The sequence below is a fragment of the Salvelinus alpinus genome, chromosome 5 (assembly GCF_045679555.1).
Source record: "Salvelinus alpinus chromosome 5, SLU_Salpinus.1, whole genome shotgun sequence".
In the NCBI taxonomy this organism is placed as follows: Eukaryota; Metazoa; Chordata; class Actinopteri; order Salmoniformes; family Salmonidae; genus Salvelinus; species Salvelinus alpinus.
Genome location: NC_092090.1, coordinates 18,799,915 through 18,815,763, shown reverse-complemented (window position 1 = coordinate 18,815,763; position 15,849 = coordinate 18,799,915). Strand labels below are relative to the sequence as shown.

The 15,849-nt window shown below is 43.6% G+C and overlaps 1 protein-coding gene across 2 annotated transcripts; it reads left to right on the top strand.

Moving 5' to 3' along the window:
• Positions 1 to 44: 44 nt before the first annotated feature.
• asb7 (ankyrin repeat and SOCS box containing 7) lies at positions 45 to 12,369 on the top strand. Of its 2 annotated transcripts, none has more exons than XM_071400836.1 (6): positions 45 to 342; positions 1,255 to 1,365; positions 1,811 to 1,915; positions 2,033 to 2,186; positions 4,201 to 4,806; positions 7,571 to 12,369. In XM_071400836.1, the coding sequence occupies exons 3-6, from the start codon at positions 1,829 to 1,831 to the stop codon at positions 7,708 to 7,710; spliced, it is 987 nt and encodes a 328-aa protein (XP_071256937.1). In that variant the 5' UTR covers positions 45 to 342; positions 1,255 to 1,365; positions 1,811 to 1,828; the 3' UTR covers positions 7,711 to 12,369. The 2 variants fall into 2 exon arrangements, with proteins under 2 accessions (XP_071256937.1, XP_071256938.1); XM_071400837.1 differs by having other exon boundaries at positions 46 to 342; positions 10,307 to 12,369.
• The last annotated feature ends 3,480 nt before the right edge of the window (positions 12,370 to 15,849 follow it).

Below are 15,849 nucleotides of genomic sequence, written 5' to 3'. Positions count from 1 at the left end.
GTATTATCTTTTTTAAGTTCTGGCTGTGTTGTGTACAGACAGTGCACCACGTGACTGAACACGGAAGTATAGCGTGCGATAACATTTAGTAGAAAATTGGAAAGGAGTTCACTCATTCTATTGTGTCAACAATGAGAAGAATTATAGCCATACAAACCGTTGGCCTACTTTGTTAGAAATCGAGCTAAACAGACTGACGTTCATAAAGTTTTGCAGAAGGATGCTGATTTGACAGCTCAAATTCCTCGCTCCTTGTGCCTGATTGGCTCAAACAAGCCCGTTGAAATTGGGGGTTCGCATCGGTGGAGAATGGCTAGCAAGCCTGCTAGCTTCGTATTTTAAGTAAGAATAATGCATTAATTCATCAAAGCTAGCTAACACCTACCTTGTGTAGTTGAAGTATGGTTGCCTTCTCGAGTCGTGCACATGTTCACATAACTATTAAATTGTTACAAATGTTTTAAAACTCTGAAATCCAATGCAGTCCTAGTAGCTTGAAAACTGGGTAACGATTTAGGCTAATTGCTAACCAGCAGTAGTTGATCGATTAATTTCTTCCTTAAAAGGGAATTGTGTGTATATATAGCAATATATCAGCGCAATGTACCGTAGTATCATGCCGTACTTTGTGGGCATGTAGATATATAAGTAAAATAAGCCAGAAAGGAGTGGGAACAAGTTGGGGTCGCAGTGCTAGCTAGTTAACGTTAGCTAACATTCCATTGTTTGAGTGCATAGTTAGCTAACTATTAGCTGGCCAGTGGCTACTTAGATAGGTTGCTATGAATTATTTTTACTTCAACTTTGTCTGAAATGCATTGTCTAGTCTAGCTTTAAAGAACACCGCTATAGCTATAACATTGCCCTAATTTGGAAGACAAAAGGCAGCAGCCGACCTTCCAATACAGGTAGCTATCTAACTGTTAGCAAGTAAGCTAGCTAACCACTACTAGCTAGCTTTTGTTTCTATCGTATTATAAGCAATTAGCCTACTAGCTTACTTGTTTTTACATTCAACATTGTTATCTAGGTAGTTAAATAGCAATCATACCGCCATCCCATTTGGATAGAAGCTAGCTGCAGGTATAGCTAACATTACATTTATGTAAAATGTTTAGCTATTCCCATTTCTCAGTTGCTGTCATAATGTTATGACTGTGTCAATGCAGTATGTTTTTTTTAATGCCTTCTAGTGGATAATATAAACTGATGAATTTGAATACTCATTAAATTGTCTTTTTTTTTCTTCTCCAGAGTCAGTGCTAGCCCATAATCCATTTGAGTGGAGTTCTTATCTGTCTGTCCTACTGTTGCCCAAGAGACGCATGAAAATTGTCTTAACTACATAATCAAGCTTGACAAAAGGTGAACATCTGCTGCTGCTCAGTATGGAATACCATAGGGTCCATAAACTATACAAGTGTTCTGCGCACCTAGAAGTGGTGCTGCGGTGGTCACCAACCCTGGTTCCTGCCAAGCATCAAATAGCCTACCTGTTTCAGCTGATCACTGTGGTATAGTGAAGTGGGGACCCCCAGTTGTTTAACAGATTTCCTCTATTCCACCCGAGCACCCCTCAAACCCTTGGTTAGTTGAATGAGATGTGCTAGAACTAGAATGTGCAACGGCTTTTGATCCCAGCGGAACAGTTGGATTTAGAAAACCTGCTAATGTATAGTCAGCTGATTTATACCAATAACAAAAATGTATCCATGCAATGTACTGTTATCAAAATGTAGGCCTAGCTATTTTTGACTAATAACCCAAATTAAGTGATGCAGCTTACGTGTTTACTGTCTCAACTCTCCAGACAGAGGACTAGGTGTGGATGACCCCTCCCCTTACGAGATGTAACAGGATGCTGAACCATCACTGTAGAAGGAACCCCGAGCTTCAAGAGGAGCTGCAGATACAGGCAAAGACACTTAATACCAAGACGGTCTACTCTACCGTTAGCATTTCCCACTGGTAAATGACTGCTTATGCTAGAGATGAATGCTAATGCTCTTGGTTTGTATTGTCTTTGCTCCAGGCTGCAGTGGCAGCGGGGGATGTGTACACTGTCAGGAAGATGCTGGAGCAAGGCTACTCTCCGAAGATCCGTGATGCCAACGGGTGGACCCTGCTCCACTTCTCCGCTGCCAAGGGGAAGGAGAGATGTGTCCGGGTCTTCCTGGAGCACGGAGGTGAATGAGGGTCTGGTGTTTTGGTCCACAGGAGGTTGGGCGCACCTTAATTGGATAGCACGGGCCCCTAGTAATGGCTGGAGCAGAATCAGTGGAATTGTATCAAACACATGGTTTCCATGTGTTGGATTCCATTTGCTCCGTTCCAGCCATTATTTATTATTATGAGCCGTCCTCCCCTTAGCAGCCTCCTGTGCTGTTGTCACACGTTGAATGCAGTGTTCTGCCTTTCTTTTTCCTTGGCAGAGCTCAAAAAGCCCCCCAAGGTTATAGTCACGGCTAAATTGAAACCAATGGAGGCCAAGTGTTAGTAGAGATGGGTGCTAGGGAAACACTTTTCACAATTGGCCTGGTGACAAGGTCGGTGAAATGATTTGTGAGGTCCCCTGTCAGAATCCATGTTCACAAAGAAACGGAGACTAGCAGAGGAAATGGTTTTTACACATCAAGGGTCTGCCATATGACGCTACATGCATCCATTCAGTGGCTTTATGTGATTGGATTACTGATATATTTGTTCATAATGATTATCCTTTCACATGTGCTGTTTGAGATATATTTCATATTGGTGCACCATGACAGTGCAACCTGAATCAAACTCCACCTTTGAATTGTTGGTCTATAGATGGCAGTATATAACCAGTCTGGCAATGGCAGCAGCTAATCTTCTCCACAGCTTCCCCCCCAGGTCATTCTAACATGGTATATAGGCTGTAGGGTGAAGTTGCCCCTCGACGCTGATTTTGGGTCGGTTTTACATTTTCCCCACTAATGGTTAAGGTTAAGACTGGGGAGGGGGAAGCTGATCCTAGATCTGTACCTAGGGGAAACTTTACCCTATAGCAGTATGCTTCTCAGCAGAGTGAAAATCATGTTCATTTTGTGAAATTATGATGGAATAGTGTTGCAGCCATTTATTGTTTTTTAAAAACTTTTTGCTATTAAAATGTGTACAGATTTTGATTCCAAATCCTGTAGATGCAGTGATCATTACATCAAGTCCAGAGGGCGCTGTAGACCAAGTCTCTCAGTAACTGCTTTTCTCTGAAGAGCTCATTGGACGAGTCAGTGGTTTATTTTGGATTATGCGCAGATAAATTGAGACCGTTGACATGTATGCATAACCAACAAAGCAAGAGAGTATGTTGTTACCCATGACTTAATTGTCTAAAATAACTTAACGATACTTTAAAAATAATCTCTTTGCTGGTCAGTCATATAGCCTACCTAATGGATTTATGTTGGATAAGAGGGGAGCCAGTCATTTTTAACAAGGCTGTTTGAATGGAAAATTCCCCTCTGGATTTGACACTGACGTGGTCATTACCAGCAATCTCGGCCTTGGCTAATTGAAATAGCAGGACTTTAACCCCTGACCCCGCTTTCACACTCTGTCTCACTGATGCTAATTGTTCTAATGCTCCAGCATCTGCCGGCCCACTCTTTCCTTTCAGACCACAGCAGGCTTTAAAGTGGCAATCAGCAGATTAAATAATAACACAGTGGAATCCCTGCTCCTGTTTTGGTAAAAAGCTGAGAGATGGGACTGTTGAACTGTAATCACCCTCAAATTCATAGATAGAGCTATGGATGCAAGGACTGACCATCCATGATATCAAAGTATAGTTTAAACAATTTTTTGAGGCTGTGTAGTGATTGTTTACATTTACTTTGTTTACAAACATTGGAGTTAAACAAGCTTATATTATTGGTTCTGATGGGGTATGATAGTTGAACTGACCTCATGAGGCATTTATAAGTTATATTCTTAAAAAGTCAATGGAAACATAAATTGATTTAAGTTCAGAAATGGATGTAGTAATTGCAGATTGTCCCTTTAATGTTTTACGCTGCTGTCACTCAATCATCCATCCTCTTGTTTCTCCTCTCTCTGAGTCTGTTTGATTGTTATTTGTTAGTGTTTTAACTGAATGGGTAATTTTTAGTTGTACTAAAGAGCCTGTAGAAGACAGTTCCCCTCACCCCCCTTGTCCGCTGTCTATCTCCCCCGCAGCTGATCCCACAGTAAAGGACTTCATCGGCGGCTTCACGGCGCTCCACTATGCCGCCATGCACGGCCGCGCGCGCATCGCCCGCCTCATGCTGGAGTCGGACTTCCGCAGCGACATCATCAATGCCAAGAGCAACGACGGCTGGACGCCGCTGCACGTGGCCGCCCACTACGGCCGCGACTCTTTCGTGCGGCTCCTCCTTGAGTTCCGCGCCGAGGTGGATCCCCTCAGCGACAAGGGCACCACGCCCCTCCAACTCGCCATCATCCGCGAGCGCTCCAGCTGCGTCAGAATCCTGCTGGACCACAGCGCCAACATCGACATTCAAAATGGCTTCCTGCTGCGCTACGCCGTCATCAAGGGGAATCATTCCTACTGTCGTATGTTCCTGCAGCGGGGTGCGGACACTAACCTGGGTCGCCTTGAGGACGGGCAGACCCCGTTGCACCTATCAGCACTAAGAGACGACGTGCTGTGTGCCCAGATGCTTTACAAGTACGGCGCTGACACCAACACAAGGAACTACGAGGGCCAGACTCCCGTGGCGGTGTCGTCGAGCATGTCGGGCATCAGCCGCCCCTGCCTGGACTTCCTACAGGAGGTCACCAGTAAGTCTTGGGCAGGGAGGGGCACCGTCTGGGGACACTGGGCTGTTAGTAGTACTAGTACCGTATCGCTAGTGGATATAAACACTGCTTTTAATATAATGTCATGGCTTGACTGGGACTCAGCGTTTCCCCTAGATTGCTTTATCAGACAGGTGGAACGATGACGCCCTAAAATTAACATCCAAAGTTGAGTTAAATATAATTGCCTATGTATCAATACAACTTAACATATTCGTTGTTGGTTATCAAAAACATTTGTACACATCAGACCAGTAAAGTAAATGAGGACTTTCTATGAACCTGAACAGAAACCTGAATTCAAAACAGGACAGGGCGATGGAAACGCTTCAATCCGGTTCAGGAAGTGTTGGAGCGAGATTGTAAGTTGAGAGGAGAAAAAGAACCTCCAGAAACATAGGGACAGGAAGCGTTGCCATGGTTTTATAATGACCAGTGTTCTGTTGGGGGGGGAACACGTTACCTGAAGCAGAAATGATTTTAGAGAGGCACAATGCCCTGCTGCATTCCTCTGTGTTTCTCACTGAACTTTGATATGGAGATATCAAAGAGCTCTGGGCTGCTCCCAAATGGCACCCTATCCCCTATACTGTATATTCCCCATAGGGCTCTGGTCAAAAGTAGTGCACTATGTAGCGAATGGGGTGGCCATTTGGGACGAAGACCTGCTGTGCTATTTCATACTGACAACCATGTGAAGTCAGACCCCTCTATTCATTCAGACCGTAGCAAACGATCAGCCGGATCACATATCCCCCCTTATCGATTACACTGACTACCTCAGTGGATAAACCCATCTGCTGCGGCTAGCAGGGCCTTGTTGAAGGATGAATGGCACCCAGCTCTTATGAAGCTCATTGTATATTATGCCATAGATGTATCAGTGTTTCCCGTAGGTTGTTTCTCAGGTGGGTGGGGAGCAGAGCGTCGGCCCCCCCCAGCTACATCCAGGGCTGCCGCTGCCAACACAGACATCTCAACTAGATAGATGTAGAGAGATGAAATGGAAACCAGAATGTCTTTTAAAAGTTGAAATGCAACCAAACATGATTTCACACATACCTTGGCTGAAGTTGGTTCACCAACACTGATATTTCACCTGTAGTCTATAAATGATTGTCTTGAAGCCTTTGGTTTGTAAAGGAGAACTGCGACTCATCTTCCGTGTGATTTCATTTAGACAGTGTGGAATGTGGATGAAGGGGTAACCTTTAGTTCAGTTTCACCTGGAGAAAGGAAAGGACAGCTTAGTTCTGGAGACTGCAGACAGACAGAGAATGGACAGTATGGTTGTGGTGACTAGGGAGAGGAGGACAGTATGGTGACAGTAGACGGGAGAGACGAGGACAGTATGGTGACAGTAGACGGGGAGAGACGAGGACAGTATGGTTGTGGTGACAGTAGACAGGGAGAGACGAGGACAGTATGGTTGTGGTGACAGTAGACTGGGAGAGACGAGGACAGTATGGTTGTGGTGACAGTAGACGGGGAGAGACTAGGACAGTATGGTTGTGGTGACAGTAGACGGGGAGAGACGAGTACAGTGTGGTTGTGGTGACGGGGGGAGAGACGAGGACAGTGTGGTTGTGGTGACGGGGGGAGAGACGAGGACAGTGTGGTTGTGGTGACGGGGGGAGAGACGAGGACAGTGTGGTTGTGGTGACGGGGGGAGAGACGAGGACAGTGTGGTTGTGGTGACGGGGGGAGAGACGAGGACAGTGTGGTTGTGGTGACGGGGGGAGAGACGAGGACAGTGTGGTTGTGGTGACGGGGGGAGAGACGAGGACAGTGTGGTTGTGGTGACGGGGGGAGAGACGAGGACAGTGTGGTTGTGGTGACGGGGGGAGAGACGAGGACAGTGTGGTTGTGGTGACGGGGGGACAGACGAGGACAGTGTGGTTGTGGTGACGGGGGGACAGACGAGGACAGTGTGGTTGTGGTGACGGGGGGAGAGACGAGGACAGTGTGGTTGTGGTGACGGGGGGAGAGACGAGGACAGTGTGGTTGTGGTGACGGGGGGAGAGACGAGGACAGTGTGGTTGTGGTGACGGGGGGAGAGACGAGGACAGTGTGGTTGTGGTGACGGGGGGAGAGACGAGGACAGTGTGGTTGTGGTGACGGGGAGAGGCCATCCAGCTGGGTTCGGTCCTGCCCTTGTGTGTTTTCCAGCTGGCTTTGGTTGTGGTTGCTTCCTATGGCAGAGAGAACGAGAGACTGGGAGAGGGAATGTGAGGAAGAGGGATTTTTCTCTAGCCCCATTAGACTGATGACACTACAGAGCAAGCTTCCTGGATGCTAATAGATTTTTCCTCCAGTTTCCTAAACATTTTAAAACTGCCAATAAGAGGGTGTTTGGCCTTGAGCTGCCTGATAATTTGGGAAACATGTTTGAAAGGCTCATTATTCCACACTTCAAATGGGACAACAATCTAAAGTCACAGTGAGAAGGAGCTTACTGACCAGCTGCTTGTTTGTTTGATTCAGAGTCGAACGTCATGAATCAAAGTGAAACAAGCAAATTGACACCAGTAGACATGCTTGTCTGACTCACCCTGGCTCACCTGTAACAGCGGGACTTCCAGTCTTCTGTTCACCTTTTACATCCTCTGTCTTTTGTGCAAAACTCGCTTAACTTCAACCTTTTATTTCATACACACCATTTGTAGAATGACCACTTCTTACTGTCCTTTTGTGCGAAAGGGCGATCCGCTTTGATATTTTTAACAGATGTGTTGTATCTTTTCAGGACAACCCAGGACTTTGCAGGACATGTGTCGGATAAACATCCGGCATCGCATAGGCCTCCAGAGCTTGAAGTTTCTGGAGGACCTGCCCATTGCCAAGGTCATGAAAGACTACCTAAAACACAAGTTTGACAATGTGTGAGGACAAGAGTTTTTTTTATATACCCCCCGAACCAGGCAGACGGAGAACGTCGTTCTCTCCTTTCATCAGACTATGCAAGCACTGTGCTACCTTCCGTTGTCTGAAGCCTGGAGGAGGTGGAGGACCAGGTTTCTGTACAACCTCCAGAGGTCACTTTGTAACCTCAGTTAAACACGTTGTCGGATGGCGGAGACAGAGTTTCTCTCTCGGCCGCGATTCGAACAGCGTTAGCAGCATTACGTCTTTGGATGGACGACTGAATTGGATGGACGGGAACAGGTGGCAATGTTTCAAGTAGGGCTTTCTTTCAATCATGATGAATGGTTAATGAAGTGGTGCAGTCCTAATTCGTGTGGTGGAATAAAGTTTTGATAGAAATTAGATGACCGTTGATTCGTTGCTGTCATGTTACCCATAATGTATGTGACATGTCACATTTCAGTCCACATCATGCCAATGATTATTTTGTGGATATTAAGTGTTCCTATTAGTTTTCATGAAGAAGCCAATATTTCTTTGCTGTGGTAAATCTGGGGAAGTTGAGCGAGAGAGAGAAAGGATTATCAGACCGACATTCTGTTTTTTGTTGAGTGGAAAACTTCTTGCAGAATGGGTCAATCTTGTGATACAGCATTTCAAATAATCAGGTTATCAAAACCCCTTAATTATTCAAGTATTACAAAAGCTCAGTGTTGAGTTACCTCAAGCTTGAGTCGGCTAAAGTAGACCCGTTTTGACTTGATTTATTCATTAAAGGATTCACAAGTGAGCGATACCGAGGAAGGTTTTCAGTAGAGGGAAGGCCTGAGTTTTCTACATTTACAGTAGGTGTTCACAAGATGAGTCATCCAGCATAGCTCGGTGAAGTCTGTCTGCAATGGTTACCATGTACTGACATAAACATCGTCCCCAAAAAAAAACGAATGTAAATAATTGTCATATATGTACAGCAGATATTTTTCTAGAATTATTTAAGCGATGATCTCCTGTATTCTTAATGTATTTGGAATTTGTTGGATGGTATTGTGTGCTGTTGATGTGGCCCATGTATTGTTTTTGTATGTGTGTCTTTTAAGAGTTTTAGAAGACACGCGCGTGTATTTAAAAAAAACTAAATATTTAGTTAAAATACATTAATTATTTTTACTTTGTGGGAGATGGAACGGGTATTGGGTTAAGAATAAAATAAGTGAATTTGTTTAAATTTCAATGCCGCTGTTTTTAAATCATATTTGTTCACTTTTGTGTGAATTTAAGGTTAATCCAGATTTTTTTCCATCACTTTGATTTTCACTGATACTAATGAATGGTGTTTACATAGATTTTTGCATGATTTCAAAGACAGTATTTGCATATTTCTTTTGCCCAACATTTCAAAGTGTTATGATGTCTGCGTTGTAATTCTGAACAGACATAAAGGGGTGGTAGAGGTCTCCTCTTGCTGATGCAATGTTTTGTTTAATTTGCATCTGGCCTGTGGTCAAACGGCAGTACTCTGCTCCCTACCTTAGATTTGATTTAGATTTGAATTTTAAGCGCAAACTTTTCTAATTCACTTTGAATACTTTTAGACAGCACATTATTCAGTTGCAGAGACTTTAAAACAGGGGTTTTTAAAAGGATTTTCCTTTTTTCCAACAAGAATTCAGCTAAAAACTAATTTAATTTAGGAAATCTGTTCCAAGTATTTCCATAAATAAATTATTATCGTGTCTCAATGTAATCAAGGTATGAAATTGTACTTGAAAATAACAATCTTTTTTGGGGATTAGTTGTGTTCAATTTGCAGTGCACAAATTATTAGAAATATGTTCTGGCGTTGCGACCATCTGCTCCGACAAAAATCAGCCCGCGGTTTGAGTTGCCTACCCCTACCTTAACCAACTGTTAGAAATGTTGAAATGCAGGTTGATCCTCCATCCTTAGTTAATGAAAGGAGTTTATTTTATATATATATATATATATATATATATAGTACCAGTCAAAAGTTTGGACACACCTACTCATTCCAGGGTTTTTCTTTATTTGTACTTTTTTCTACATTGTAGAATAATAGTGAAGACATCAAAACTATGAAATGAAACATGGAATCATGTAGTAACCAGAAAAGTGTTAAACAAATCTAAATATATTTGAGATTCTTCCAAGTAGCCACCCTTTGCCTTGATAACAGCTTTGCACACTTCGCATTCTCTCAGCCAGCTTCATGAGGCTTCATGGATTGCATTTCAACAATGCATTTCCTTGTTCATTTGTGGAATTTCCTTAATGTGTTTGAGCCAATCAGTTGTGTTGTGACAAGGTAGGGGTGGTATACAGAAGGTTTCTTCAAGTGCAGTGGCAAAAACTATCAAGCGTTATGATGAAACTGGCTCTCATGAGGACCGCCACAGGAAAGGAAGACCCAGAGTTACCTCTGCTGCAGAGGATCATTTCTTTAGAGTTATGTGATGGTGTGGAGGTGCTTTGCTCGTGACACTGATTTATTTAGAATTCAAGGCACACTTAATCAGCATGGCTACCACAGCATTCAGCAGCGATACGCCATCCCATCTGGTTTGCGCTTAGTGGGACTTTCATTTTTATTTTTCCACAGGACAATGATCCAACTCACCTCCAGGCTGTGTGAGGGCTGTTTGACCAAGGAGAGTAATGGAGTGCTGCATCAGATGACCTGGCCTCCACAATCACCCGACCTCAACCCAATTGAGATGGTTTGGAATGAGTTGGACCGCAGAGTGAAGAAAAAGCAGCCAACAAGTGCTCAGCATAGTTGGGAACTCCTTCAAGACTGTTGGAAAAGCATTCCAGGTGAAGCTGGTTGAGAGAATGCCAAGTGTGTGCAAAGCTGTCAAGGCAAAGGGTGGCTACTTTGAAGAATTTCAAATGTAAAATATATTTTGATTTGTTTAACTTTTTTTGGTTACTAAATGATTTCATGTGTTATTTCATAGTTTTGATGTCTTCACTATTATTCTACAATGTAGAAAATAGTAAAAATAAAGAAAAACTCTTGAATGAGTAGGTGTGTCTAAACTTTTGATTGGTACTGTATGTATGTGTGTATATATATATATATATATATATATAACACCTTTTGCCATTGATCAGCATCATAGATATGGACAAGTGTTTTTCTGACCATCTGCCTGCCTGACAAGGAAAAACCATGGGCTGGGGTGTATTCATTATGCCCATTCTGTTGCAAAAAGGAACAAAACGGAGAGGGACCAAGCTGAATTTGTCCAATAGAAACTCTGGTTTTCACTGTTTGGACTAATGATTACACCCCTGATATTGTAGCCCATAACTAGGGCCCCAAGTTTATCCTGGCCAAGTCATGTAGTCAGGAAAAACTCTTGGGTCAAATCACAGAATATAAACTGACAGGTAGACTAATTCAAGAGTTAGTTTTTAGTTCTGTCACTAGTTGTTCCTCCCACAACCACACTTCAGTTGTATTTCCTGTGGTTTAATGTCCTCTGTCTGATTTTTGATACAAAACCATTTTGTATGACGGTCTGTTTATATACAGTGAGCAGAGAGAGAGATTGTTGTATGTAACTCACAGAATATCCTGGGTCTTGTTCATTAGGGCATGCAATGGAAAGCTTTTTAAAATGATTTCTGACAGAAACCAAAAATGTGTGTTTCTTATTGGACAAGTCCAAGTAGTCCATTCCTGTTTGAGTCCATTTTCTTCAGTTTGGTGCATAATGAACACCACCCTGCATTGTGTGCCTCCACAATCCTCGGGGGGGTTTTCAATAGACTCTGGGTCTTTACAGTCAGGGAACAGTTCAGACATGTCTTATGTTGTGTTGGGAGTAGGGTGTAGTTGCCCCTAGTCACTGATCTTGGGTCAGTTTTATATTTCTCTCAGTATTGGTTACGGTTAGGTTTGGAAGAGGGGAAGCTGATCCTAGATCTGTACTCAGGGGAAACATCACCCCGGAGCAATATGTTGCAGGGCTAGGAGTTTTACCTGGACAATGGGACCTGACCAGGAAGATACCCAAGGCCCCTGAGTTTATCACAGCCAGGTTACATGGTCTATGGCCCTCAAACTCAACTCTGGACCTCGAAGCTAGTTCCATTGCTTTTTTTCCATTGTTCCCTTCAAATCAGGGACTGATTTAGACCTGGGACACCAGGTGGGTGATTCCCCTCTAATCAGGGACTGATTTAGACCTGGGACACCAGGTGGGTGATTCCCCTCTAATCAGGGACTGATTTAGACCTGGGACACCAGGTGGGTGATTCCCCTCTAATCAGGGACTGATTTAGACCTGGGACACCAGGTGGGTGATTCCCCTCTAATCAGGGACTGATTTAGACCTGGGACACCAGGTGGGTGATTCCCCTCTAATCAGGGACTGATTTAGACCTGGGACACCAGGTGGGCGCAATAAGTTATCAGGTAGAACAGGAAAGCAGCAGGCTCTTGACATCGTAGGGTAACAGTTGAATACCCTGGTCTATGGGATCTGACCAGGAAGATATCTGAAGCCCCCCCGAGTTCTTCCCAGTCAGGAGAAACTACTGGTCCCACCTATGTAGCTCTCTAATGGATATGTCTTCCACAACGTCAACTACTGAATGTACATAATATGCAGATTTGTAAATGTAAAAATGTGTGAATAAACAAACGTCATAATATTCTAGTCGTTGTGTTGTCTCCGAAATGGGAGAGAGCCAGCTGATAGTAAATTCATTTATAGACTGGTTTTCTAATTGTGAAATATCATTGATGATACTGTTTTTTATCTTTGGGGTCTGTGAAAAAGGAACACATTTTAAGATGCCAGAAATGCACATTAATGCTACTTGAAATCCTGTGCCTTGACTTTCTGCATCGTGGGGATTTTTTGTTTTTATGTGCATTTGTATATAGAAGCATCTTTTGTCATTTTGACTATAGAATATGCCTATACAGTGCAGCTTGTCAAACTATTTTCACCATGAAACATCATTGGAGAACGTAGTTGCAGCCGGGGGGTTTAATAGTTTGAATGGCAGAAGTGATCATGTCCACTCAATCATGTGTTTGTTGCTCTATCATGACCAACATCTCTTCCTGACTGTTTCCAGGCTGTAAGAGGAAAACATTCTGCCCTGTCTGTCATGTCTAAGCCTGTTTCAGGTGAGGCTTTCCTACTGCTTCTTTTCAGATTGAGGTGTGTGTGCGCGTGCGTGCGTGCGTGTGTGTGTGTGCGTGCGTGTGTGTGTGCACGCAAGAGGGGAGATTTATAATATCATCGGTCCCTTTCTATTTGACCACACATTCAAAACAACAAGCAGATTATCAGAAACAACCAAATTCTAATAGCTGCATATAGATTTCTAAGAGGGAACACCTGGAATCACACATCTCGACATTTTGTCAGCACTCTTTCCTGAGACATGAATCACTTACTTTACGACGGGTGTTTTTCTCCCTTCATAACCCCATTCCCTCGTTCTCCTTTTCTCCCAGAATGCTGTCTTAAATGAAGTGGTTTCTACTTTGGCCCCGCTGTTCTCGCGTCAGGACGCAGGCCAACATTGACTGGCGCGGGTGGCCTAATAGCATTTGTGATATATTTATGTCTAACTTTACCAAACATGGAGTACTATCGTTGATCAGATCACAGGTAGCATTACAGGATAACACAATGCCATCCCTCTTTAGCCAAGCAGGCCCACAGACAACAGGAACAATGCTGCCTTTGTAAGGAAACCTATACGGTCTGCAGGAAAAACCTAGTGTCCTTGTCATGTCTACAAAATACTAATCCCTCTTTCCACTCCTCTGCTATCTCATGTCCTTTTTTCTTCCTGTTCTCTCTCCCTCCTCACCTCTTTCCTCTCCTCTCTTCCCTCTCTCTCTCCCTCACCTCTTTGCTCTCTCCTTTCCCTCTCTCCTCTCTCTTCTCTCTCTCTCCCTCCTCACCTCTTTCCTCTCTTCTTTCCCTCCTCTCCTCTCTTCCCTCTCTCTCTCCCTCACCTCTTTGCTCTCTCCTTTCCCTACTCTCGTCTCTCTTCCCTCTTCTCTCTCCCTGCTCACCTCTTTCCTCTCTTCTTTCCCTCCTCTCCTCTCGTCCCTCTCTCCCTCCCTCCACACCTCCTCACCTCTTTCCTCTCTTCTTTCCCTCTCCTCTCTTCCCTCTTCTCTCTCCCTCGTCACCTCTTTCCTCTCCTTTCCCTCCTCTCTTCTTTCCCTCCTCTCCTCTCTTCCCTCTCCCTCCCTCCTCACCTCCTCTCTTCTTTCCCTCCTCTCCCCTCTTCCCTCTTTTCTCTCCCTCCTCACCTCTTCCCTCTCTTCTTTCCCTCCTGTCCTCTCTTCCCTCTCCTCTCTCCCTCCCTCCTCACCTCCTCACCTCTTCCCTCTTCTCTCTCCCTCACCTCCTCTCTTCCCTCCTCTCTTCTCCTCTCAGGTAGGGTAACTCGGACTGTTCTTTCCGCTCTTTGCTCCCTCTACCTCTGTGGAAAAGGAAAAACCCAGGAGATAAAACATGAGAGTCTTTCTCCATGAGGCACTCTGCAGAACAGACTCCCTGACAGTTTTGTAGTTCTATTGTGCTATCTTAGATAACAGATATTCAGAGCTGCTGCTAAAATCACTGTCCTCCGCAGCTCCAACACAGTCCTGTGTCCAGGCCATTTCAGATCAACTGTGCCGAGATGTCCGTACGGGGTATCTCTCTTTACTGAAATACATTAGTACTTCCCACAAGCTTGACTCAATTCAGTGCCTTGCTTAGAGGATGAGACGTATGGACCATTCATTCACTAACATGCTCTGCTACTCCACAACAACAAATAAAAGAGTCAATTCAATGCAGAATTTACTGACTGTATGGCACAGATATCTTTATTTTTTGCCATTAATCTTCCCCCGTTGGGTCTTCTCTAGTAGGTAGTAACAGCTATGAAATAAAACAAATACCATTACTGATTTCCCAATAAATCCCAAGTTGAACTGCAATTACGTGCTTCGTCTTTGGTCTCCTAAGCCACTCCGATGTCTTGAATTAATTTCATCCGAGCATTTTTTCCCCCTTGATTTCCCCCTTTATTTTGTCTGTTACTTAATGTGATTACAAGCTTTAGGAGAAATCCAATATGTGATTTAGAAACAGGCCCCATTTACGTCCTGGAAGGGTGCCGACACGCCAGAGAGGAGGAGGAGGAGAATACAGTATGTTTATTGTGCCGCACGTTAGATCCTGGGAATAACACCCTTTTGGTTCAGCTTCCATTTTGGAAAGAACTGACAGCCAAATTCCTCTGAAATTTGATCAAATGGATATTTATCAATATATAATAACAAAGCAGAGATCAGTTAACAACGTTGCCTGGGCAGAAGTGTAGCAGGGAGACATAGGCTAACAGTTGTACACAGAGAAACCACACGTGTTAAATCAACACTTTAAAAGTGTCTATATTGTCCTGTTGCAGCTTAGCTTTTCAACCCTTTAGTTTCTTTAACTCTGTAAATAGTAGAACATTGGCCAACACTGCTGATTGTTGCATTCACTGGTGCAAAGTGTTCAAAATCAACTCAGAGTACATTTTTAACTCGTATTAGTTGACTACCGTTGTGTAGGCCGTCATTGTAAATAAGAATTTGTTGTTAAATAAAATAAATAAATAAAAGGTGTTAAAGCTGACATCTGCGTAAGGGGAAACAGCAGCACTGCTCACACAGCACGTTTGTTATTGTTTTTGTTTTGATGTTGAAACAGAGGAGAGGAGCATCCTGCATCCTGCAATGTTTTTTGTTGCTTTACATACAAATTGCAGTACATAAAAATTGCAGTATATACGGATGTGGAAGTTTCACCGTACATATCCCATCCAGCTTTAAGTAATGTTTTGCAAAATCAACATATAGAGTTGATTATCTTTTAACACTGTAGGGTGTAAACTTCAATTAGTAGTAAGCCTAGATGCAATTGTAGTTTATGTAGAAAAGGTTGTAGTAGTCCTAGTAATGTATAGAATAATCTGTAGCCTACAGTGTTATAGTAGTTGGTGGTGGTGAAAACCACAATCCTCTCTTTCCCTTAGTTGGCGTCGACACTTTATCCCTTTCAGCTGTGTAGAAAGGAAGTCATTACGCAGTCATCACACTTACTCGGTGTATCTTATCTGTTT